Source organism: Macaca nemestrina, chromosome 4, assembly GCF_043159975.1.
Source record: "Macaca nemestrina isolate mMacNem1 chromosome 4, mMacNem.hap1, whole genome shotgun sequence".
NCBI lineage: Eukaryota > Metazoa > Chordata > Mammalia > Primates > Cercopithecidae > Macaca > Macaca nemestrina.
This window is the reverse complement of record NC_092128.1, coordinates 53,286,385-53,313,161: the sequence shown is the minus strand read 5'-3', so window position 1 is coordinate 53,313,161 and position 26,777 is coordinate 53,286,385. Positions and strand designations below refer to the sequence as shown.

The 26,777-nt window shown below is 44.5% G+C and overlaps 1 protein-coding gene across 1 annotated transcript in view; it reads left to right on the top strand.

Annotated features, from left to right (window-relative positions):
• The first annotated feature begins 5,723 nt into the window (after positions 1 to 5,723).
• LOC105475888 (cadherin related family member 3) overlaps positions 5,724 to 26,777 on the top strand; it is a 113,825-nt gene continuing 92,771 nt past the window's right edge. The window contains 4 exon segments of the mRNA XM_071094128.1: positions 5,724 to 5,737; positions 13,441 to 13,690; positions 19,261 to 19,424; positions 22,495 to 22,594. Of these exon segments, the coding sequence (XP_070950229.1) occupies positions 5,724 to 5,737; positions 13,441 to 13,690; positions 19,261 to 19,424; positions 22,495 to 22,594 (528 nt within the window).

Below are 26,777 nucleotides of genomic sequence, written 5' to 3'. Positions count from 1 at the left end.
CAGCCTTGGTGCGATTCAGGCCCAGTTGGGTCTCTGGTGCTAGGACTAGGTGATTTCAGAGGGAGATGGGAATTGACACATGGGCAGCAGCCCATGGCAATGGCAGAAACAACCTCGGGGCTGGAAACAGAAGCTGTAATTACAGGAGAAAACACCCACAACCAATTCCAAAAGATGACCCTTTTGCTCCCTAGAACCAGGGAAGGGAAGTAAGGGGAGGCATGCTATCCTGGTAAAAACAGGGCAGCATGAAAAATGCTGTGCAGTCAGGCTGAAAATTAAACAGATGTGAGTTTCTTTAATGCAAAAGTTTAATTATTCTGACGTTTTCCATAACTTAATCTGAGCCATCGCTTCAGCTTTAATTATGCATAATGAAATGGATTATTTACAGTAACTCACATGTCAGGAAAAACTGAGAGGTGAGAATTAGTAGCTTGGCAACTGTTGTTTATTTCTCTTTTTATTTGGCCGATGCATATTGAGTATCTGCTATGTTTCGGCCCTTGCCAGGGTCCTATTAGGAAAAAGTAGTGCGGCACATTCCTGTAATGTCAACACTTTGGGAGGCCAAGGTGGGAGAATCGCTTGAGCCCGGAAGTTTGAGACCAGTTTGGGCAACATAGGGAGACCTCCTCTCTACAAAACAAATTTAAAAATTAGCCTGGTGTGGTGGTGCATGCCTGTGGTCCCAGCTACTCCAGAGGCTGAGGTGGGAGGATTGCTTGAGCCCAGGAGATTGGGGCTGTAATGAGCTATGATCACACTGCTACACTCCAGCCTGGGAGACAGAGTGAGAGTGAGATTCTGTCTCCAAAAACAAAACAAAACAAAAAAAACACTAAAAAACACAAAAAAGTATTTTTAAAAACACATAGCATGGGCCAGTTTCTTTCACTTCTTTCTCTTGTGTATTGCTTGAGATGATACTGTGTAGCAGGTATTATTTTCCCTGATTTACATAAGTGAGTGGAACTGAGATTCTGAAAGGTTAGGTAAATTGCCTAAGGTCACACAGCAAAACTCCATTTTGTTTTGTTTTTTTTTTTTTTTGTTACCATCTTTGTGCTTCAAACAGAGAACTATAGACTAACTTTCCTAATCTTACTACCTTTCCTTCATGCTTTATACAGGAAAAGTCAACTTTTCTTAAGGGAACCGTTATTTTGAGCAGGAAAGTAAATGACAAAAATTGTACTTTGGCGAAATTAACCTAAGTTTCTGTAGGATGTGCTGTGGGCCAGAGCCCAGGCCAGAGGCAAGGACCTTAAGCCAGGGCAGTAGCAGCAAGTCAGGGAAGGGGTCTGGCAGGAGGCACTTGGAGGCTGGAAAGGGCTTGTCAAATGTTTGGATGTGGTGGAAGGGAAGGGCAGCCTTGCCGCCTTAGGTTTGGGATGCAGGGGACACAGGGGACACTGGCAGGCGGCGTGGCCTGGGTCAAACCCCTCACTCTTTGAGCCTTTCTTGCTTGGTACTCTTGCAAATAAACGCCTTCCTTTCTATTGCCACAAAAACCTTGGTGTGGATATCTGGTTTTACTGCACCGGGTGAGCAGACGCCAGTTTGGTTCCACAACACTGTCTCCCTCTATCCCTCTTTGGTGACTTCCGTGTAGCAGGTGCCAAAAGCTGGTTCACTTGTGGGGCGTGTGTGTAGTTTTCAGAGCGCCTGTAGGGTCTCGTCCAGACTGGGAGGTTCTGACTCAACTCCCCACCTTCTTCACTGCATTCCTGCCCCCAGCCTTGGGTTGCTGCGCTCTCCTCCCCTAGCTGGCAGAGGAACGGGAGAGATGGTCCAAGCCCAGCTGCCTTCCACTGTGCACACTACTTCTCTCACTGCACCATGTCAAGGGGACAGGTCAGTCCTCGGCCATCCTCTGTCTGCTCTGCTGTTGCTCCTTCTCAGTGGAGACTAGACGCCCGCCTGCATTTGTTCACATGCCACATCTTGGGCCCTGGCACAGGGCTGTGTGGAACAGAAAGACATCGTGAAGGGCAACACCTGCATCACTCCCCAGTGGGCAGAAGCCTCCCAACTCCAGTAATCTTCCTTCACAGGCTTCTTCGAGGGCTGGAGGGGCAGTGGTGAGGGGTGGAATCAGAGGACAGAGTCTTCCACCTCAGGTCAGCCTCGAGGAGGGGTCTGCTCCCAGCTCCCAGATCTTGTCTTTAGAACAAGTGCCAGTTAATTCCCAAGTCTGAGTTCTACTCATTGATTCAGGACAGCAGAATAACTCCCACTTCCCAGCCCTGTTTCTGGGAATGATCACAAGCCTGGCTGCAGGGCGACTGACACCATTGTGGGCGGACTAAGCATGTCCAGCTCTTACTGTAGTCTCCGTGTCTCGGCTTTCTCTTTTGCCTTCTCTTTTGGAGCTCTTGGTTGAGGCACTTGGTGAGTGTGGACTTTTAAGGTGAACTCTGAGCTGACCAGGACTGGCTGGTTGGTCTCTTGGGTACCATGTAGTCACAGAAGCAGGTAATCAAAGAACAAACAGTCCTGTGGTGTTTGGAGTCCCTCTTGGCTACCATCAAAGCCTCTGTTTGATTTCTTACATGGCAACAAAACCAGGAGGAGAAGCTGAGTGGCGTCTGGAATAAACTTTGGGTGCAGATGGGATTCAGGCTATGGATGATGTGCTGGAAGCACACACAGTTATGACCATCAAGTATGCAAGAAGCAATCATTCTCCTGGCTCTCCTGGGTGCCATGTCAGGTGGGAACTCAATTTTGCTTTGGAACCTTGCTTGCCTACTTGGTCTGCATAATACCATTGTATGACAATGTCCCCCAAAAAGGAAATTGCCCCTGGGAGGCTTGTTCAACTGAGGGCTTAGCTGCAATAATGAATGAGGTGATGCAGTTCCAGGGAGCCCTGGGGGACCGGGTAGGAGCCCTGGAGAAGAGAGATGCTTAAAGAGCCTCATCTAATCTATGTTGGTAGTAACGCTCTTGGGTTAACTGCCTGCATTTGGTAGTCCTCCTGAGATCTAAGGGTGGGAAAATAGTGTTCGTAGCAGAGCTTTGTGTGTATGTCAAGTGAGTCTTTATGGAGATTCTGGCCCTTCTCTGGAGCCTCGTAGGGCAACTTGAGGTTAACAAGCGATCCCGTGAGGAAAGTGAGCAACTGAGGGGGTGTCTTCCTCTTGAACAAAGAAAGCACCTTCTGAGAGAAGGGCCAAAGACTCAATCTAGTGATCCTTTTACTCCCTCTTCCTCATTCAAGGGCATCAAGAATCTTAGATGATCTTTTTTATGTCAGCTTGGATTATTGAAATTGAGCTTTTAAAATTAAATGTTATTTCTGAATAGGTAGTATATGCATAATGTATGGAATTTAATTATGTTAAATTTGCAAATTAATTTAGGGATAATTTACATCTTTGATGAATTATGTAGTAAAATACTTAGAAGAGTGTCTGAGTACATAGTAAATGCTTAGTAAGTGTTAGTGAGTATTATTTATGATCTTGAGTTTTCCTAATCCAAGAACAGGGTTCTAGATACTTGTTTGAGTCTTCATTTGTTTTTCTTAGGAGTATTTTGAGGTTTCCTTCATAGAGATTTGGCACATTCTGATTATGGTTATTTCCAGTTATTTTACTTTTTCATTTTTACATTTGTAAATGGAATCTCTTCTTCCCTACATCTTTCAGCTGATTATTGTATGATGTAGGGAAATCTATTAACAGATGATCTTACTATTTGGCATGGTTTTTCAGGTGATTCTCATGAATTTTCCATGTTTGAAAAAATGAACATTTATATTCTTCTTCTCCTATTTCTATAGCTCCTATTTTTTTCTTATCTAACTGCCAGGCCTGGACATTCTGATCATTATTAAATAATGACAAGATTATAAATTCCTGTCTTGTTTCCCATTAAGCATGATGTTAACTTTTGGTGTGAGAGAGAAATGTTTTATATGTTAAGGAGGTGGCTTTTATTCTTGTTAACATAAGAATATTAGAGTGTTTATTTCTAAATAAAAATATAATAAATAAAACTAAATGTAAGAATATTTGAGTACTTATTTCTAAATAAAAATGGATTTTTAAATCAAACGCTTTTTCAAGATCTATGAAAATGACCATTTAATTTTCCTCTTCGATCTCCTAATAAGATAAGTAAACAACTGGGTTTCCTAATATTGAGCCCGCTTCTATCTTGGGCTTTTCAACTCAGCAGAGGGCAGGATAACCTGTGAATGTGAAGTGGGCCATAAGCAGTTCAGACTGTCACTTGAAGTAAACATTTCAGATTTCCCCCAGAAATATGGGCTTTTAGGGCCATAATCATTTGAGTCGAGGTGACTTTTATTGTCACTGGGAAAAGAGTGAGGTTAGGAAGAATCCAATTTCTTACACTGAACACTATCATTTGGAACTTTATCAGAAGTGTGAAAGGGATAGATCACAAAGGTTTGCAAGAAATACTTGAGATTTCTTATTTAAAACACACAATAGAATCCCTTAGGTCAAATCTTATTTTTTGGAAGGGCTGCTGTGACGCAAACTGTTTCTCTCTCATCTTCTTTTGTGAGTCTGAGAACCTGGTCATTACCCTCACACTCCAACACCTGGGCTACAGAGGATTCTAGCGAGGCAGCCACATCAGCACCCCTTCAGGGTGTTGGAAGCAGGAATCACTATAATAATCTCAGATAAAGTAACACACAGTAAAAAATTAGCCGGGCATGAAGGTGGGTGCCTATAATCCTAGCTACCCAGGAGGCCGAGGCAGGAGAATCGCTTGAAGCCGGGAGGTAGAGGTTACAGTGAGCTGAGATTGCATCATTGCACCCCAGCCTGGGCAACGGAGCAAGACTCCATCTTAAATAAATAAATAAATAAATAAATAAATAAATAAAGTAACATAAAGTATCCTCTTTCCTTTCATGGGGTCTAACTCCTATGCTTCCTTCAAGGCCCAACTGACGTCCCATCCCTGCCATGGAGCCTTCCTGGATTGACCTAGCTCTTGGGGAGTGCTCCTGCTGTTGCACCCTGGAGCTCCTCCTGCCTGCACATGGACTGCATGCCAAGAGTTCAGTCCAGCACCTGATACAGATTCAGTGCTCAGCCAAAAGTAGCATGAGCTATCATACTGTAATTCATCTGTTATATGGCCATTTCTGCCTCTTCAACTAGAATGTCAGCCCTGCAATAACAGATTTCATATATCTTATTGCTCATTGTCCCTGTGTGCCACATATCTAGAGGGTATCCAATACATGTTTGCTGTTTTTATTTTCCTACTTTTTGAGTCTGGTATGGTTTTTTCCCCACATTTACTGATATACCCCAAATGTAGAGCTTTAGATCTTTTTCCTGCTTGATATTGACATTTAAATTAGCTTCTGTCTCTTCCAGCTTCTATAAAGATGAGTTTCCCTTTGTGAAGCTATAGTGCCCATTCCACCAACAGCTTACAAAGGGAGGCTCTACAAGAATACAAACTAGACAAAACTCTCAACTGCCCCAGTGCGAAGAGTTGAGACAAAGCAGTATTCTGGCTCCATCAGTCCCAAAGGATCACGTGTGAGTCCCAGAAGATGAAGGACCTAGAGAAGGACCCTTGGTATTTTAAAATCCACTGCATGCGGAAGCTGTCTATGTTTTGAAGAAGTATCCAAGGAACCAGCTTTTGTATTACCCTCCTGGAAATGAAAAATGCCAGGGTATTTAATGAAAGAAGGGATCCTTGGGAGCTAGAAGATTCGCATGGACATGAAAAGGTATCAAACCCATCGAACTGAGTTTGTCCACAAGCTCTGGGCAAGAGGCGATCACAGCTTTCTTCAGCTCATCGTCTGTACCTGCTAGCCAGGGTTCTCTGCTAGCCAGTGTTGGGAAATCAAAGGCCTGAGACTGAGTTTCTTATTCTTGGAAATTAAAGTGTAAATGCTTCTCAATGCTCTCATATATGAAAAGGCTAGAAGATGCAATCCATTTCTAGAAAGTCTTTCTATCAGCCAATTAACCCTATATATAGGACCCAAAGAATGTTGCAAGAGGTTTCTACTTTTTCCATCATGTCACTTTCCTGTTCAGTCACCTCAGAAGAACAAAAGACAGTCCCTTCTCTCATCTCTTCCTTGCCCATGGCAACCTCACCCCCAGCCCAAGCTGTCAGTCAGTCACTGGAATCCATCCACTTTTGCCTCTGTGTAGTTGGAAGAGATTTGAAAGAAACAAGCCTTTCTCAGGCCCACCCCATAGTGATGTTCTAAGATAAACACATCTGTTTCTTGGCAATTATGACCTAGCTGGTACAAAATTAATCGCAGTTTTGGTAAAAACCACAATTACTTTTACACCAACCTAATATACAGAATCACTAATTGGATCACCTTTTCTTCTATGTCTTATAAAGGGCTCTTTTCTGTTAATCTTGCTTGGCCTGGATTGTCCCTTGTTCCCCCCAAAAAAGGGGGTGGGTGAACATCCCATTCAGGAAGGGGTATATATTGTGGAAGTTAAAGAAATAGGAAAAAGTTGCATACGTTGAAATAACATTTGACAATGCTCTATAGTTTACTGAGCATATGCATTTTCTTCTCTTTCTTTCTCTCTCTCTTTTTTTTTTTTTTCCTTCTTGAGACAGAATCTTGCTCTGTTGCCCAGGCTGGAGTGCAGTGGCGCAATCTGGGCTCACTACAACCTCCACCTCCCGGTTCAAGTGATTCTCCTGCCTCAGCCTCCCAAGTAGTGGGGATTACAGGCAGCTGCCACCACACACTGCTAATTTTTGTATTTTTAGTAAGGTAGGGTTTCACCATGTTGGCCAGGCTAGTCTCAAACTCCTGACCTCAGGTGATCTGCCTGGTTCAGACTCCCAAAGTGCTGGGATTACAGGCGTGAGCCACCGTGCCCGGCTGAGCATATGCATTTTCTTATGTGGTATCTGTGCTATAAGAATAAGTTTCCATAGGCCTGATATTAGCCTGAACTTTTCTGCTGAAGTTCTTGCATCACACTAACCCCTGGTCAAGGCATGAAGCATGCTGATTAATAGTGTTGCTTTGTAACCATGGTTCTAGGAGTTTCTGAATGGTTTGTAGCAGCTTGTAAGAATTGTTTATTGACAACAGTGAGATGGATTATTTGCACCTGGTGTGGATGAGGACCTCCCGTGGGTTCTGCTGTTGAGGCCAGTTATATAACAAGAATATACCTACAGCAAAACAGAAAGAAAATCCCAGCAAAGACTCCATAATTCCAAGACATTTGTGCATACATTGGCGGTTCGTGATCCAAGAAAATGAGATCTTCCGTCCCATAGAGAAAAGACAACAGTAAGAGCCTAGCCTGCACCTGGCCTCTGTGGATCTCTTGCCAAGGCAGCCTTCAGCTGTTGTGCGTATCCTTACTTTCATGTTGTTGCTATGCTGTATCCGTTTTGTGTAATAAAACTGTAGATTTGTAAGCATTGTCATTTGGGTCCCATGAGTCTTCTTTAGCAATGGGACCTTGTTTAGTGGCTACTGTTAATGTAGCACCACAGCCTAGAGAAGTCAAGGGACCAGCCTAAGGTCACACAGTCAAGTAGTGGCAAAGCTAAGGCTTGAAGCCAGGGGTCTGATTCCAAATCTCTTGTTCTTTTCACAGAACTGATCTTGTTCACTGCCGTTTGATTAGGTACTAGAGAGAATGAAGAGGTAGCTATTGAGTGATGGTCTCAGTGAGTCCTGCTCTGTGTATTGAAAGCAGAGCTCTTTGTTAGAGCAGCTACACCCCAAGAAGATGGCATCACCCCACATTCTTGACCCACATCTCCACTTTCAGTGTCAGAGATCTAGGGTGGCCAACTTCCTCCTCTCTGAGACTGTGGAAGCCTTAGTTATCCCAACATAAGCTCCCAGGGAGGCCCTATTGGTCCATTTCTGGAGAGGCAGTGATTCAAGGGAGACAAATGAGCACATCATGCATCCAGATCTCAGCCACAAGCAAGATGTTTCAGTGGGCCCCGTGGCTGACAATAAATCTTTCGCATGTTCTTTCTTTTCCAAAGTACATGCTTCAAGCAATTCTAGTTCGATTCTTAATTAAGATGCATGTGTAAGTCAAATTCCATTAGAGCCTGCTTCTTGCTCTCTAACACTCAGACCACCAAAGAAAGCCTGGAAGACCAGCAATGGAAGGAAAGTATGCAGTGTTTTAGAGAGAGCTGGCACCTGGCCTCTAATCTTCCCTCTGCCATTGACCAGATGGGTGCCTTACACTGCTTAAGCTTACCTGTATAACAGATGGCTTTAACATTTTGTGAATATTGTATCTTATTAATTACTCTATTTTTAGGGTATGGACCCTAGTCACTTATTATTCTTGTTATTGCTATTAGTACTACTACTACTTCTTTTACAAATAGCAATAGAGCTGGAGAAACTGGGTTTTGAATTAAGGTCAGGAGAACCCAGCTTTGCTATCTTTTTTTAAAAAATCAGTATCCCCAGCACTTTGGGAGGCCGAGGCAGGAGGATCACGAGGTCAGGAGATCAAGACCATCCCGGCTAACACGGTGAAACCCTGTCTCTACTAAAAATACAAAAAATTAGCCAGGCGTGGTGGCAGGTGCTTGTAGTCCCAGCTGCTCAGGAGGCTGAGGCAGGAGAATGACATGAACCCGGGAGGCAGAGGTTGCCATGAGCCGAGATTGCGTCACTGCACTCCAGCCTGGGCGACAGAGTGAGACTCGTTTAAAAGGAAAAAAAAAAAAAAAAAAAAAAAATCAGCGTCACTAGGACGTCTGCCTCAAAGTTTTAAGGATTCATTTGCATGACCCTGGCACACATGGCCTTGCCCTGGGAAGACAGGCTACCCTGAAAAAAAGACCATTTCTAGCAAGAATATCGGCAGAAAGGGCATATCCAAGGACAGTCTGGCTTTCGCCATACATGGGACAGGCAGTTCCCAATAAAAATGGCTTGAGAGTCACTGGCTATATCAACTTCTCAAAAGTATCTCCCTCACTACCATTCAAAATATGACCATTCAAGGAGGAAGATGAAAAACTCTCCGATTTAAGGAGACATCATGGAGCTGTCCTTGGATTCAGAAGCCTAGGATTGGAATGCTGGATCTTTCATAGAATTAGTCTCTCAGATCCAGGAATTATCAAAGTTATGATCAATTCAAGAAAATCAGTGGATATACTTCTAGCAAAGCAAACCAGGAACTATCACCAGGCAATATTTGGGGAGTATAGCTTCTCTACAGCCCAGCTCCCCAAAGGAGATGCACTAAGGTTGGGAGCCACCGTGAACTCTCCACTTGGGGTGAGGCTGTGGAGAGCCCTGAGTGGAGCTTAGCAAGTCCCTCCTACCCAAGCTCACACCACGCTCACACTGCAGCTCAATTCTTCGTGTTGTTCCAAAAACAGCCTCTTACAAATCACATCATCCAGATCTAACATCTAGGTTGAAGGTCAATTTTTTACCAGCTCCCACAGCCATGTTGTTGCAGTGTCCCAGGGTCACTGAATAACTACGATGCATCCTATGTGCATGGTCATGTGACAGGCATGGAGTGACCGACTGTCTGTAGTAGGTATGTGTAGTCTGTCAGCTACAAGATCCAGATGCCATGAACCAGGGCCCTCCATGACCGCTTCCTGAGCGTATAATCTCAGATGTGCGCAATGGTGACAGCAATACCTGTGTTGGAGGATTGTGCTGGGATTAAGGGGATCAGGCAGTCAAGGATCTCCTAGCATGATGCTAGCTGAGTAGGTGCTTGGTAAATGAAGTGGTCTATTCATTTGGGCTAGGCACTACCTTACCCTAGGCTATTATTGAGAAAAACACAGCAAGTTCTAACTTTGCTTGTTGCCTGGAGGGGCACGAGTCACTGGGGAGGGTTGGAAGGGGCAAGGGAAGAATATGGGTGAGAAGGTGGGCATCCCATGAGACAGACTGCCAACCTTCCATTTCCTGTACTGCTGTGCTTGTCTTGCTGAACAGTGAAGGAACACTCTCATGAACAGCTCAGAGAGGTGCCCTGGTGACTTTCACTCGTGAGAAAAGAGAATGGGAGGGAATTATGCCCCAAATACCCAACCCATCAAAGCAATAGATTATTTTGCTCATTTTGAAAAACTATTTTTGGGAGTTTTGTCTCAAATACTTCAATTATACTCTTTCCTTCCTGGTTTTTATCATAAGAATGCTATAATATTAAAGCCAATTGTAAAAGATTTTTAAAAATCCATTCATATTCACATCACCCTAAACTTCAGCTGTTTTGATATTTCTGAGTCCTTGCACAGTCCTTGTCCATAAAACTTGATAATTCTGCGAGTGACAATAACTTATGCATTATGCATTTTAGTCTCTAAACTAAATAAGATGACTTTAGATTTATAAAAGCTTGTATCAGTGAATGTGCTTATATTTCAATTTTTTCCTTTTCCATTTACTCCTCTGCATTCACCCCACCACACACCAACGGAAATAAAACATCCTGGTTTGTTTGTTCCTAGAACATTTATACCTTTCAGCAGAACAGAATCTTCTACTGTCCCTACCCACCCTGTGCCTCCTACTTGTTCAGGGTTTTCTTCTCAGGGTCTGATGGCAGCCAAGATTGGGAAGCTGGCTGGGAAGGGGGACCTGTGTAAATCTTGGCTCTGTTATTTATCATTTGCTGTGTGAATTTCAGCTCAGTTTCCCCATCTGTAAAATGATGACATTAATACCTGTCTGAGAGGAGTGTTTGAGGAGTAAATGAAATACAGGATTTTACATTTTGCACTTACTTGTAACATTGGATAAATGATCATTGTATTCATTTCCTAGGGCTGCTGTAACAAACTACCACAAATTGGGTGCCTTGAAAACAACAGAAATTTATTCTCTCACAGCTCAGGAGACCAAAAGTCTCCAATCAAGGTGTTGGCAGGGGTGGTTCCTGCTGGGGGCTCTGAGGGAATATCTGCTCCATGCCTACCTCCTAGCTTCTGCGTTTCCTTTCCATTCCCGGGCTTGCAGCTGCATCACTCCAGTCTCTACCTCCATTATATCATGGCCTTTTCCCTTCTGTGCATGTCCTGTTTTCTTATGAGGACACTGGCCACTGGATTTAGGACCCACCCTCATCCAGTATGACTGCCTCTCAACCAATTACACCCACAAAGACTCTATTTCCAAATAAGATCATTCTTGGCTGGGCATGGTGGCTCACACCTGTAATCCCAGCAGTTTTGGAAGCTGAGGCGGGTGGATCACTTGAGGCCAAGAGTTCAAGACCAGCCTGGCCAACATGGTGAAACCCCATCTCTCTCAAAAATACACAAATTATAAGGAGTAAGGAAAGGATCCAGTTTCAGCTTTCTACTTATGGCTAGCCAATTTTCCCAGCACAATTTATTCAATAGGGAATCCTTTCCCCATTTCTTGTTTCTCTCAGGTTTGTCAAAGATCAGATGGCTGTAGATGTGTGGTATTATTTCTGAGGACTCTGCTCTGTTCCATTGGTCTATATCTCTGTTTTGGTACCAGTACCATGCTGTTTTGGTTACTGTAGCCTTGTAGTATAGTTTAAAGTCAGGTAGCGTGATGCCTCCAGCTTTGTTCTTTTGACTTAGGATTGTCTTGGCAATGCGGGCTCTTTTATGAACAGACATTTCTCAAAAGAAGACATTCATACAGCTAACAGACACATGAAAAAATGCTCATCATCACTGGCCATCAGAGAAATGCAAATCAAAACCACAATGAGATACCATCTCACACCAGTTAGAATGGCAATCATTAAAAAGTCAGGAAACAACCGGTGCTGGAGAGGATGTGGAGAAATAGGAACGCTTTTACACTGTTGGTGGGATTGTAAACTAGTTCAACCATTATGGAAAACAGTATGGCGATTCCTCAAGGATCTAGAACTAGATGTACCATGTGATCCAGCCATCCCATTACTGGGTATATACCCAAAGGATTATAAATTATGCTGCTATAAAGACACATACACACGTATGTTTATTGCAGCACTATTCACAATAGCAAAGACTTGGAATCAACCCAAATGTCCATCAGTGACAGACTGGATTAAGAAAATGTGGCACATATACACCATGGAATACTATGCAGCCATAAAAAAGGATGAGTTTGTGTCCTTTGTAGGGACATGGATGCAGCTGGAAACCATCATTCTTAGCAAACTATCACAAGAACAGAAAACCAAACACCGCATGTTCTCACTCATAGGTGGGAACTGAACAATGACATCACTTGGACTCGGGAAGGGGAACATCACACACCGGGGCCTATCATGGGGAGGGGGGAGGCGGGAGGGATTGCATTGGGAGTTATACCTGATGTAAATGACGAGTTGAGGGGTGCTGATGAGTTGATGGGTGCAGCACACCAACATGGCACAAGTATACATATGTAACAAACCTGCACGTTATGCACATGTACCCTAGAACTTAAAGTATAATAATAATAATAAATAAATAAATTAAAAAAAAATACACAAATTAGCCAGGCATGGTGGAGCACACCTGTAATCACAGCTGCTTGGGAGGCTGAGGCACAAGAATCACTTGAACCCAGGAGGCAAGGTTGCAGTGAGTCGAGATCTGCCAGCCTGGGTGGCAGAGTGAGACTGTCTCAAAAAAACAAAAACAAAGACAAATAAGGTCATTCTTCAGTTCTGGGTGGACATGAATCTTTTAGGGACACTGTTCAACCCACAACAGTAACTATCATTACGGAAGCATGTGAGAACACAGCTTGTTCCTTTTATCTGCACTGGCAAAGTCTTGCAGTGTCATGCACCTTAGAATGGTACCAAGGCTTTCCTGGAAGAAATGTGCTTTCTCTTAAATTGCAAAATTCCCTGCCTGTAAGGCAGCCCAAGGCAAATTCACATGCCGTCCCTGAGCCTCTTGTTTTCTCCTCTGTGGAACGATTGTTAATTTACCAACCAAGAAGTACTGCTTGGCCCTCTGCATGATGCCTGCAGAGTCCAATAATAACCAAAAATTGTCCTTGAGATTGTTAATGGATGTGGAGAGATTTACCATGATTTTGGTGTTCTCCAGTCATGCACACTCAATTCTCAGATGACCTCTAGATCACTGACACGGAGAAGGAAAACAAACTCTTGTAAGCTACAGGGTCCTGGCAAGAGAGATGACATTTTCAGGCAACGTCTGTCTCCTAAGGTGTCACAGTTCTCTTTCCCTGCTCTTCCCAAAGGCTGGGAGAAAAGAGAAGGGAAGCAGGGAGACAAGAGAAAAGCAGCAGCTTTATTTACTGAGTGACAGAAGCAGATTTCTTGGTTGTTTGGTGGTGGTTGTTTTCTTGGCTCCCAGAAGATCTCACATATCCATTGCCAGCACTTGGCAAGAGCATTTGTTCTTGGGGAGTGACCAGCTCCCATCGTCACCCCGAGCTACGAATTGAAGCCACAAACCAAGCTGTTAAGTCCCTGTTCCCAGCAAAAGGCTTTGCATTCATGTCATCCTGCACCCTTTTTACTCCACAGGGGGAGAAGCACTACACCTAATCCTCTTACCTGCTATAGGCAACGTGGCAGAGAATTCTCCACCTGGGACTTCAGTGCACAAGTTTTCTGTGAAGTTATCAGCATCACTGTCACCTGTGATCCCAGGATTTCCTCAGATAATCAACTCAAATCCCCTCACTGAAGCCTTCAGGGTGATTCAGCTGTCAGGCACCTACTTTGAGGTAAGCAACAACTTACCAACATGGGTGTTGTCTGCAAAGAGGTGATCCTGAAAATGAGGGTGGATGGGATTCCAGATAGGTGATTAATTCCTCCATTCTGGTTTAATCTTCCCCCTTGTAAGATCCAGAAATCCTGTTTGAGATATCCCAGGGCCTTCTGTGCTAAGATGCCTGTGTAGCCTTTGGACCTTCTCTACTCGGTACAGTTCACATAAGCATTATACTCAATGTGTTGCAAATAGAAGGCTGCTGCTTCTTGCCTCCACCCCTCACATGACATCAGGTTTTAGGTGTGCCTACAGTATCTAAATTCTTTGGGTGGAGTAGTTTGGATATTGATCTCTTTAAAAGCCATGCCCTGATTAACTTGTGTCTAGTGATTCTGCTTTCCTATGAGTCTGATTTTTTCAGAAGATCATCTAAGAGGAGACTTATTTAATTAAAAAGCCATACACCCTTTAATAAAAATATAAGTCTAACTGTCCAGCCCTACCATGTGAATGTTTCCTCTTGGATAATTCAGAGCCAACCATTGGCATTCAAGAGGCATGCCTCTGCTGCTCTGTTTTCTAGTTTGTCATTTGACTCTTTTCCAAAGCTGTCACTTCCCTAAAGCGAGGACAAGCTTGCTTCTTGCATGCTTTCCACTGGTAACCGCAGAGGACTTCTAAGGCATCTTTAGGGTCCCATGTCTGGATCTGCCTATTTTTTCAGTATTCCCTGCCCCTACCTCCTTCCTCAACTGGCCTGGGAACCTCCTGCTGTTATCATCAGCTCTGCCATTGGTCCAACCTGCCATTCCTCTGGGTCATGCGTCAGGGTTACTTCCCTGAGGTTCCCACCAGGTGCTCTTAAACTCAGCTTATCATTAATGACTAGGGGAGCTTGGAAAAAGCATGCATATTGGGGCCCTGTAGCAGACCTGCAGAACCCATGACTCAAGGCCAGAGCCCAGATTTCTGGTATTCTCATCACCCCAGGGGAGCCCTCGGGGAGGTAAGGAGCACACAGTCAGTCTACATTGCAGCATGCGGTTTATACTCCTGGGTCCCAGATGCTGGTTCTGTGACTGAACTGCCCTGTCCACCGACTCCCTAGACATCCAGCTTGTCTTTAACAGCTGCTGCTGCTCCTCGGTTCCTGTAAGCCTTGTCAATTTCTTACCCTTATACAGTGAGTTGTGTATACTGGGTACTGTTGACAGTGCTTTGCATGTGTTTGCTTTTCTCATCTCAAAACATAAGGATTGTATCTATCTTATTACCTCCTTTTCACAGATGGGGAAAATGAAGCACAGAGAGGTTATGTAATTTACCCTGGGTTGCACAGCTAGTAGGTAGCTGAGATTGGAAGCCAGGCAGTCTGGCTCCAGTGCTCTCATTTTAAAAAACAGCTTTATTGAGTATAATTCACACAGCATATAGTCCAGCCATTTAAATTGTACAATTCAGTAGTTTTTAGTATATTCACAGTCATGCAAGCATCACAACAATCTAATTTTAGAATATTTTCATCACCTCAAAACAGAACCCTGTACCCATTAGCAGTCACTCACCTATTCCCTTATCCCCTCAATCCCTGGCAACCACTACTCTACTTTGTCTTTATGGATTTGCCTATTCTGGACATTTCCTATGAATGGAATCATTATAGTATGCGGTCTTTAATGACTGACTTCTTTCACTTAGCATAAACTTCCAGGGGTCACCCATATTGTAGCCTGGATCAGTACTTCATTGCTTTTTATGGCTGAATTATATTATATTCCATATTTTGTTTTTTCATTCATCAATTGACAGACATGTGGGTTGTCTCCATGTGGGAGTTCTCCTCCTCAGCATTTATGGTCCACAGCCTTTACTGATGAAAATGACCATGCTCCTTTGAATTTGCATAGAGGCTCCAAGGCACATTCACATACCTGATCTCTTTTTTTTTCTTTTTTTGAGATGGGGTTTCACTATGCTGCCCAGGCTGCACTTGCATTCCTGGACTCGAGTGATCCTCTCACCTCAGCCTCCTCAGTAGCGGAGACTACAGGCACTGCACCACCACACGCGATTTGATCTCCTGATTGTTACAACTAACACTAATATCATCACTATTTTGAAATGTTTTATTCCTATTTTAGATGTAACAGAGATGCAGCAAGTTTAAATGATTTATCTGAGATCATATAGCTGTAAAAGGTGAAATAAGAACTTCATTCAGTCTCCTGATTGCCAGTCCCAGGCTTTCTGTCATATTGCCATGCACATCTATCGCTGTTTGGGTGAGCTCTCAACTCTGTCTTCATGGGACCTGCTCTTCCCACATTCCACGGGATTCAAGCAGGGTTGTCAATCAAGGAAGAATTCCATCCTGTTCCTAACCTCTAGAAAGGGCAGATTGCTTAGCACCTCAACTCAGCTAGGCTCAAGTGTTTGGTGTACTGTCCTAGTCATATGCACTCCTTGCACCACACCCCACAGCTGCGTACAACCCTGTGTTTGTACTAAGATGGCCACAGTTTCACAACTCATGAAGCTGTTCTTAAGAACTGATTGCTTCTCCCCAGAAACTACCCAACATCATCTACCATCCCTCCAAGAAGATCCTACTCTCCAACCGAAATCACTCACAAGAGTTACTCCTGCAGCCTTCCAGACATGAAAATCTCTGTGGCAGAACCTAGCCCCTCCTTTGATAGCCTTGACATTCTGGAGGATGGCGAGTCTAGGTTACCATTTCTTGTGACTCATTTGTACTTTCTGAGGGTAAACTCCAAATTATGCAAGAGGCCAAGCCTCCCTGCTTTGGGACACAGCTATTGAGACTTCTGGTGGTGTAGGGAGTGGTGAGGAGGAGTAATGATAATAATGAGGAGGAGGATGCTAACATTTCATTAACGAGGCATTTACCATATGCCAGCAATTTCCCTAAATATTTTGTGAAGGCATTCATTTAATCCTCATAAGAATGCTGTGAAGTGGTGTACTGTTATTTCCACTCTGAAGACGGGAAAACTGAGGCATAGAGTGGTTGAGCAACTTGCCCAAGTTAACACAGCTAGGAGACGGCAGGCTTGAGATTTGCAATCAGGCAGGCTGTTCCAAGAATCCTTGTTCATAGCCCTCATACTGCACTGGTTTGCTATTGCCCAGCAAGAGGGATGTTGGATCCTCATTCAGCCACTTGTAGCTAATCATGGGTCAAGGGTATTGTCCTGGAGCAGCACCAGAAGCATAGCTTAAGAGGCCAGGGAGGAGTGACTGCCAGCCGGCTGTGGAAAGAGGGGCTCTCTGAGATCCTCTGGAGGCCAGCACCTGCCCCTCTCATTTGTCCATCTCTGAGCCTGACTCCTCTCTTTTCCCATCTACCGTCATGAGCACTGTGGCCTACAAATGTGCTCGGCCTTATCCAGAACAACCTCAAATTTAACATGCCTAAAGCAAAACTTACTGTCTTTCACTAAAACTCTGTAGCAAGATTGCCCACAACCAAATTGAGGCTCCACCACTCCCAGCTATGACCTTAGGAGAGCTCCTTCGCCTCCCTCTCCTAGTTAATCTCCTTAAATGTGAAATGGAGGAAGTTTTATCAACCTATGGTCATTGTGATAATTAGATGAAATGCTCCACAAAATGACTTGGCAAGTCTGGCACAAAAATGCTCAATAAACGCTGGTAACAAGAACAAGAACAGTTTTTCCATTTGTGTTGAGAGCAACACCATTCTTCTGGTTCCAAGATACAACTTTTTTGGACCATTTTTTCACTGTTCTATTTCCTTCCTCTGGGGTGTGAGAGCTACTCCCCAAGGAGAAGAGGCTGGCAATAGGTAACACTGAGGTCAAGGATCCGTCCAAGCTTGGCGTGCAGGAGGGAGCTCCAGGTTTAGCAGGGAGCCAGGGTGTAAATCAGGAAGCCAGGGTGTAAATCATGAGAGCGGATCATCTCAACAGAAGTCCACCTGCTTTAGTGGACATATATTCCTTGAACAGTTTCTGACTACTTAATGATTAGAAAAGACACCATTTGCAGAGTGTTTGCTCAGTGCCAGACAGTCTTCTAAGTACTTCCCATAGATTAGCTCATTGAATCCTCATAACCCAAAAAGTAGGTGTTATTATCCCCATTTTACAGATGGGAAAACTGAGGCACAGGAGGGTCAAGCAATGGGAAGACTGGGCTTTGAAGCCAGTCAGTCTGGCTCCAGCGTCTATGTGTTTGACCCCTGTGCTGCCCCTCACTACCATGTGCCCAGCATAGAGACCAGTTCATCTCCACTTATGTGCCTCCTAGGCTGCTTCTGTTCATCGGTAGACACAAGAATACGTCTTTCCCCCTGCTCAACAATCCTCCATGCCCTCTTCCTTCACCACAAGTACTCATTCACATCTGTGGCTCTGTTCTCCTCTTAACCAACCTAGAACTTGCAACGTCCAACACAATACCTACCAACTCCTCCACGAAGCCTTCCCCAGCTAAACACAGTTCACAGTGAACTTTTCTCTCCTTCAGTTTCCATAGTACCTTAACCTAGCTTTTTAATACCTTGTATCATTCTTCAGCTGTTTAACTAGGGCAACGATTATTTCCCTAGTTACAATCACATGGAAACAAACTCAGGGAAAGGGAAGGTGATTTTCCCAAGGCCACCCAGAAGTTCAGTGGTGGAAATGGAATTAGAGCCAAGTTCTGTCTTCACTGCAAGATGCTGAGTGTCTCATCACCTGGCCCCAATCATATTAATAACCAAAAGGTTCTATTGGCATAATTAAGGACATACATAGAATTTAGTCCTCAGTGTCCCGAAGGGCTCCAGGCTTTCTGGGAGTTCAAGGCTCTAAGTTGCTGGGAGTCTGTGCCTATAGATACGAACAGTCACAGGCTGGTCTCCTGTTGGTTTGAGCAGGACCCTCCCAACACAGGCCGCCAGAGTTCCTGCTGGCAATAGCTCTAGATTCTGGTGATGTCTCTCCGGCCTGGTTCCTCGCATCCCTCCCACATCTCCAAAATACCGATAGTGCAGACAACTAAAGCTCCTGACAATGGAAGAATGTGTGGAAAGGCACGAAGAAAGTGAACAGTCTGTTGATTAAGTAAATATCATTACTTACGTACATGTTTATTTTTGGATGTGGCTCTGGGAAAATTAGAATGAAGTGATGAGTCAAGATATCACTTAACGGCAATCCCAGGAAAGCTCAGTATTCTTTCTTAACAATGAGGAAATCCAACTGTATTCAGGGTAGTTAAAGGATTTTTCTAGGAGCCTACCCCCAAGTAGTGGAGGGCTTTCTGTTTTTTAATTATCAGGCTTTCCATCTCCAGTCAATTGCATCAGAATGTCTCCTATTTTTCTTTCCTAGGAAACGCAGCATCACATGCAGGAGTCCCTTTAGTGAAGTATCATAGAGCTTATGTTGGAAGGACTAAGGCAAAACAACTGGTTCCTCTGACAGTGAAAGAATGCTGGTTTCCGGGACGCCAGATGCTTCCTTCCTAGGAATATTCCTTTGCAAAGTGCATGCATGCAAAACAGATCTTCTTTCACATGGTTACTAAGAATTTTGCACTTCGTTTTAGGTTGTCACCACTGGGAAGGAACAGCTAGATTTTGAAACAGGACCAAACATATTTGATTTGCAGATTTATGTGAAGGATGAGGTTGGGGTCACAGACCTGCAAGTCCTGACCGTCCAGGTAACAGATGTGAACGAGCCACCCCAGTTTCAAGGCAACTTGGCGGAAGATAGGATACACCAGGATGTGCACTGCAGCCCAGCCGGTGGCATCAGGGAGGGCCCTGGGGGACAGAGAGAAACAGAAAAAGTAAATAAACAAACAGCTGTTTCCCTGGAAAAGGCAGCTGCTTAATGAGCAGGGAATAAATGAAACGTCCTCCAGCTCAACACTCCCAATCATAACGCAAAGCCCTTCACAGGCAGGGTTTCTCCTGGTTCCCTCCCGGTCCTGGGCAGGAAACTGAAGCTCGGAGAGAGACCGCGAGTGGATCATTGTGGAGGAACCTGGCTGAGCCGCCTCTAGGTTCATCCCTGTGCACCCCAGTCACTGACTGGCTTGTTCATTCTCCCCATGGACTCTCACTCCTTGAGGGCAGTGTGTGTCTGCTACAATAGGGACAATGTAAGGGACCAAAGCACACAGTAACTAACGTCTTACAGGATCTCCTTCCAGCTCATGGCTTTGAGCACCATCTCTATTCTGACAATTTTGAAGTCATTTCAGTCCAGGTTCTGCCCTGAACTGTGGCAGTCGTAACACAAATATCCACCTTTCTCACCCAGCATCTCCACGGATGTTTAACAGACAGCACAAACTTAATGTGCTTCTGAACCAAACTCCTGGCTTCCTCTCCACCCTCCACCCTGCACCCCCACCCAAATCTGCTTCTCCTGTATCTTTCCCATTTTGGTTAGCAGTAACTCCATCCTTCCTGTTGCTTGGACCAAGCCTTGAGTCATCCTTAACTCCTCTCTCTTTCACACTTGACATGAAATCCATTAGGAAATCTTGCCGGCTTCTAAATATACCCAGAACCTGACCCCGCCCTAGTGTCTGCATCACTACCACCATGGTCCAAGCCACTCATCCCATCTCACCAGGATTGTTGCAATGGCTGGCAGCTGGCCTCCCAGCCCCCCTGCTGTCTGTTTTCCATACAGCAGCCAGGGGGATCCTATTAAAACATCAGTTAAATCAAGGCACTCTGCTTAAAACCCTACAAGAAATTCCCGTCTCACTCAAAGGGAGTCTCCTTAAGAACCCATTAAATCTGGCAAGCTGCCTACATTCCTTACCCTCCCACCCCTCCTCCTTTCCCCTTCTCCCCCTCAGTCCCTGTGACCCAGTTTCTGGCCCCCTTACTGACCTGTGAATGCCTCAGACATGACCCTACCTCAGCATTTTGCTTTTGCTGATTCCTCTGCCTCCCCTCCTATCTCCCGGCTCTTCCTCATTTCTTTAAGGCCAGGTGCAGTGACTCATACCTGTAATCACAGCACTTTGGGAGGCCAAGGTGGTAGTATTGCTTAAGGTCAGGAGTTCAAGACCAGCCTGGGCAACAGGGCAAAATCCTATCTCTACAAAAAATACCAGTATTAGCCAGGTGTGGTGGCAGTTACCTGTAGTTCCAGCTACTCAGGAGGCTGAGGTGGGAGATCACTTGAACCCGGGAGGTCGAGGCTGCAGTGAGCTGTGTTTGTGCCACTGCACTCCAACCTGGGTGGCAAAGCAAGACCCTACCTCAAAAAAAAAAAAAAAAAAAAAAAAGAAAAGAAAAGAAAAAATATCTTGACAAATGTCATGCCCTTCCCCACCACAGTGAACCTTCCATAGCCACTTTATTAAAATCGTAACCCAACTCACACTTCCTTCCCCGATATTTCTCATCATGTTTCTCACTAATATACACAGATTTTACTCAATTATTTTGCTATCCATATCTTCCCATGGAAACGGAAGTTGCATGAGAGTAAGGTTCTGTTTTGTGAGCTGCTGTATTCCCAGTGTGTAGATCAGTGTCTGGACATAGCCCTCAGTAGATTTTTTTTTTTTTTTTTTAATGAAGCATGAGACTGACAAAAAGTGAGTGAAAGCTCAAGCTCAGATGTAAGGCATCTAGATTTGAATTTTGATTCTATCATGTCCTAGCTAGGACAACTTCATAGCTTCCCCGAGTCTCAGTGTTCTCATTTGAAAAGCACTAATTAGACTAAAAGAATAAATACAATAGCTGCTTTATATTAACAGAACTGTTATGAAGATGAAAATAGAAAATGTATGTTAAGTCCTCAGCATGGTGCCCCCAAAAGAGTGAGTTCTTTTTCTTTTTCTTTTTTTTTTTTTTTTGAGACGGAGTCTCGCTGTCGCCCAGGTTGGAGTGCAGTGGCCGGATCTCGGCTCACTGCAAGCTCCGCCTCCCGGGTTCACGCCATTCTCCTGCCTCAGCCTCCCGAGTAGCTGGGACTACAGGCGCCCGACACCATGCCCGGCTAGTTTTTTGTCTTTTTAGTAGAGATGGGGTTTCACCGTGTTAGCCAAGATGGTCTTGATCTCCTGACCTCATGATCTGTCCACCTCGGCCTCCCAAAGTGCTGGGATTACAGGCATGAGCCACCGCGCCCGGCCAAGTACTTTTCATATTGTCCGTCATCGCTCAGACAAAAAAAATGCCCAAATGAGAGCTCTGTGGCCCCTCGGTCAGTGGTGGTACCGCCTGCTCCTCCCTCCTCCCGCATCACCGTGAAAAACTCTGAAACAGATGAAATCAATTTTTGGTTCCTCCCTTGAGCCTCTGTAGCCCTCCCCTACTTATTCTGTCTATCTCTGTTCCGCTGTAAGGTCCCTCATTTCAGCGGCTCATTTCTGCGGAGCTGCCAAGTGTCCTTCAAGGAGTAACTTAGCACAGTTGAGGAGGGATTTGCACGTTAAAGCGGATTCAGCACATGGGGAGCCTCACACCGGAGGTTCCTACCTGGGTTCACTTCCCAGCTCTCTGCCTCATCACCTCCTCCTTCCCCCAACTCAAAGATCATCACTCTGGAGCACCTCTCAACAGAGGACATGAATGAAGACTCGGTACCCGCTTGGCCAACCCTAGCACTTTATGAATTCCCCTAAATGGATCCATGCAGGACAGTTGGCCCGTTGGTCTTGCTCATGGATTTTTTTATTGCGTTCTTGGCCCCACGATGCCAACGCGCTTGATTCCTTTGGTTGTGTACAGCTGCCCTGATTTTGGAATTCCCCATTTTTGCTTTAATAAGATGTTTCTGATTCCACTTTGGACACTGGTATAGGTCTACACCTCTACATAGTAGAAGGAGCAAACCCTGGATTCATTTACCAGGTTGAGGCCTTTGATCCAGAAGACACAAGCCGAAACATTCCCCTCAGTGTAAGTGTCCTTATATGGAAGAGGTGGTGTTTGTCCGTGTTAGGTTAGAGCAGGAGCCTGCTGTCCTGAATCTTGGTGGGGTGGGTTTGGGCGTAGCAATCGGGGGAATGTGCTGTCCACTTCCAAACCAGTGTATGCGGGATAGTTGGAATGAATAAAGGGGCTCTGGGGCCACTCTAGAGTGGATTTGTGGCTCTGTGTGATCTAGGCCAATTTGTTACCTCTCTAAGCTTCAGTTTCTTCATCTGTAAACCAAGAAGAGTACCAGCACCTATCGCAGTAGAGAAGCTGTGAGTATTACATAGACAATGCATGTAAAACCACTTAGCGCAGTGCCTGGCATATCAAAACTGCTCAATATTTTAAAAATCGAAGCTGATAAAAACCAGCTCTATTTTAAAATCATAAAATGTACACCCCAAATCCAAGCATTTACATACCTTTCTCAAGATAGGAAGCCAAGCTGCTTAGAGCCAAGTTTAAAAAATGAAGAGGCCAGATGCGGCAGCTCGTGCCTGTAATCCCAAGATAGGAGGATGGGTTGAACCCAGGAGTCTGATACTAGCCTGGGCAACATAGTGAGACCTCATCTCTACAAAAAATAAAAAAATTAGCTGGGCATGGTGGTGCGTGCCTGTAATTCCAGCTACTCGGGAGGCTGAGGTGGGAGGATCACTTGAGCCTAGGAATTTGAGACTGCAGCGAGCTATGATCACACCACTACACTCCAGCCTGGGCAATAGAGCAAGACCCTGTCTCAAAAAAAAAAAAAAGAGTCCACAGAATTCTAGGTTGTAGAGCAGGAGATTGGGTCCTGGGAATTGCCTCATGGTTCAATCTGAGACAGCGGATGTCTCTTCTCTCCCTTCTTAATTAGCTTTCTTAATGTAGCTACTAGAGGGGCAACTGTAACCACCAATCCTCAGGTGAAGCCTCTTAGTTGGTCCCTGGGAGTGGATGCCTCAGCTCCTGGCTCTGCCCACTAACGTGCCCTGTGTACACACTGCAGCTGAGCAGCCCAGGTTGGAGAGGAAAAAAAAAAAGGCGAATCCCACCCGACTAATCTTGGAGCAGGAAACCCTTCTGCCCACCCTGCCTTACACAGAATACTTGAAATGTGACACTCGGGGAATTGGTAACACCAGGAGGCTGTTTCTACTGTTTGTTGTATGATTTGCAGCTTCAATTGGACTACTTTTTCTAACAGGAAGAAATGAGCCTCGGGAATGCTAGGACCAATATATATAGTCTACAGACTCTGAAACAAAGCTGTTATAAAATCGTTGAATACAACTTAAAATAAGGGAATAGTCTGTTTTTATTAGAAGATGATCTTGTGTAAAAAAAAAAATCACCCATTCATTCATTAACTCATTCATTCAGAATTCATTCATGTTAATATTTGTATGAATAAATGAATATGCAAACATTTAATGGGTGTCTATGTGTTAAGAGCAATCCTAGGAGTTTGAAATGCATACTTCTTAACATCCTTCTCATACTAGTTAGGAATGTGTTTGTCTGCAAATAACAAAACTTAACCATGGGAGTGTACATGGGAACTTTTTTTCTTCTCTAATAAGTCTAGACGCAGGCAGGCAGTTCCGTACTGGTGCAGCTGCTACCATCAGGAGCCTGGGCTCTTCTTACGCTTCTGTTTTTCTAACCAGAGCATGTTTGTTGGCACTGTCCTCTTTTTCTCACCTCATGATTGCGAGATGGCTGCTGCACCTCCAGGATTTACTTCTGAGTTCCATGCAGGAAGAAGAAAGAAGCAAGCAGGGAGGGATACAGGGTAGAGAAGGCAGGCCCAATCTGTCCCTTTTTTTTGTCAGGAAAACAAAAACTCTTGGAAGCCCTACCTAGAGGACTTCTGCTACATCTCACTGGCCAGAACTGTGCCCTACGGCCACTTTCGCTTACTGGTGACCCAGGATTCTGGATGGAGATAAGGTCAGAAACCCAAAGTATAGCACCTCACTTACATATTTAGTTGATTTCAACATTTACAAAGAACTCTCTGTGTGCCAAGAATCCTATTAGAGACTTTGGAAACAGAGTTGAGTAGGACACATTGACCTCAGGAAGTGTAAACTGAATGGCAGAGATTTATGCGTGGGGGAGAAGGAATAGCTTTTCCTCCCTTGTCAAAAATTTTATGGCTGACACTCCTATAACAAAGGAGAGATTAACAAGAAGAGAAAAGTGTAACAAATTTATTTAACCAAAGTTTTGCATGACATGGGAGGCTTCATCAATGAAGACCCCAAGACTCCCAGGGAAAACTGTATTTTTATGCTGAAGTTTGATGGAGAATGGGCAGTCATGTAGAATCGTAACTGGACTAAAAGGGGTATGACCTAAAGGTAATAAACTGAGGGAACTTAGCAAGGCCCTGTTTGTTCAGATTCTTCTTGGTCTCTGGTTGTAGGGTCTGGAATCCTCTAGAATCAGGTTCTTATGACCTACTTTTAGGGGTGGTAGGTCAGAGAATTCCTTTATGATCGTGCTTCAGGGGAGAAAGTCGGGAGAAAGTGGGCTTCTTGCTTCTGAGGTTTTTTTCAATTGCCAAGATGCCATATTTTGGGGTATCATGTTCTGATTTCTGACACATGCATACACTAATTATAATTCAGTATGACAATTACTGTAAAGTTTGTATAGGATCCAGTGGGGGCAAATTGGAAAGAATTTCAGTTGTGAAGACAAATATATATTTGTTTTAAAATCTCCACTTTAAATGTATCTCTCAAATTATGCAGACAGAATAAGGTCATGGCCCCTTTAAAAACACCTCATCGATCAGGCAGTTACCCTTTCAGAGGAAGGAAAGCTGCCCAGGTGGGAAGCAACTGCAGCAGGTGTCGCTCCCTTCAGAAAAAAAAATGTAGTGCCATCAAAAGCGTTCTGAGAGCAGCTGCAGGGGCTTGTGGCTTCTGCAGTGAGTTGAGGAGTTGTTTGGGGAGGGGGTACTCAGAGTTGCAGCAGAAATTGTTAATGAAATATTTAACACCTGTGCTGGAACTAACAGCTGTACAGAAAGTCAACAGCCAGCCTGCAGGAGCGGTGGACATAATCTGGAAGAAAACTTTCTCAGATTAGAAAAAGGTAATAACAGTTTAGGACATAACGTATTATGGCCTTTGTACTTAGACGTTTTATTCTGGGCGCTTGGGGGTACTAAGTAGAAGCAAATGATATAGTTAACTTCGTAAAAGTAGAAGGGAGGTGGGTTAATTTGCTACTGACCAACTTGTGCTTCTCAACTTTGCCTGTAAATTGAAACCACTGGGAGAACTTCAAAGAACACAGATGTCTAAATCCCACCTAGTGAAAGTCTGATGTGATTGGACTTGGATATGGCTTGGGCATCAGGACTATAAAGCCCCCAGGGAATCTAATGCATGGCCAGGGTTGAGGACTGCTGGTTTGTGACATCATCTCCCAAAATTTCCAAGTCCCACTCCTGCAGTTTTCGAGTCTGAGTCTGCATTTCTGCATTGTCTGAGAACAATTTTGCATATTTGGCAAATATCTGAGGCAATTATTCTGGTGAAAAAGGCTGGGAACATTGGTTTGTTTATTTTGAGAGAGGGTCTCACCTCTATCACCCAGGCTAGAGTACACTGGTGCAATCACGGCTCACTGCAGCCTCAACTTTCCCGGCTCAGGTGATCCTTCCACCTCAGCCTTCCAAGTAGCTGGGACTACAGGTGCTCGCCATCATGCCCAGCTAATTTTTGTATTTTTTGTAGATAGGGTTTTGCTGTGTTGCCCAGGCTGGTCTAAAACTCTTGGGGTCAAGCCACCCACCTACCTTGGCCTCCCAAAGTGCTAGGATTACAGACATGAGCCACCACACCCAATGGAAACACTGGTTTTAAAGTGTTTTGCAGGCTTTAGAAGTGTGTTCAGGCATTAGAATATACTTAGGCTGATTTTAAAAATGCAGATTCCTGGACATTGCATGAGAATGCTGAGTTTGAATGCAAACCTCCCCGGTGATTCTGATGTATCATGTACTTCGAGAACCACTGGACTGAACGAACAGGGACAGACTTTAACAACACACCAAAGCACATGCCTGAAGTGACCTAGGCTTGGTTTGTGTCTGTCATCTTAACCTGGTGGGGTCTACGAGTCACCCTGCTGGTGGCAGCAACTAGAGAATAAATAATGGATT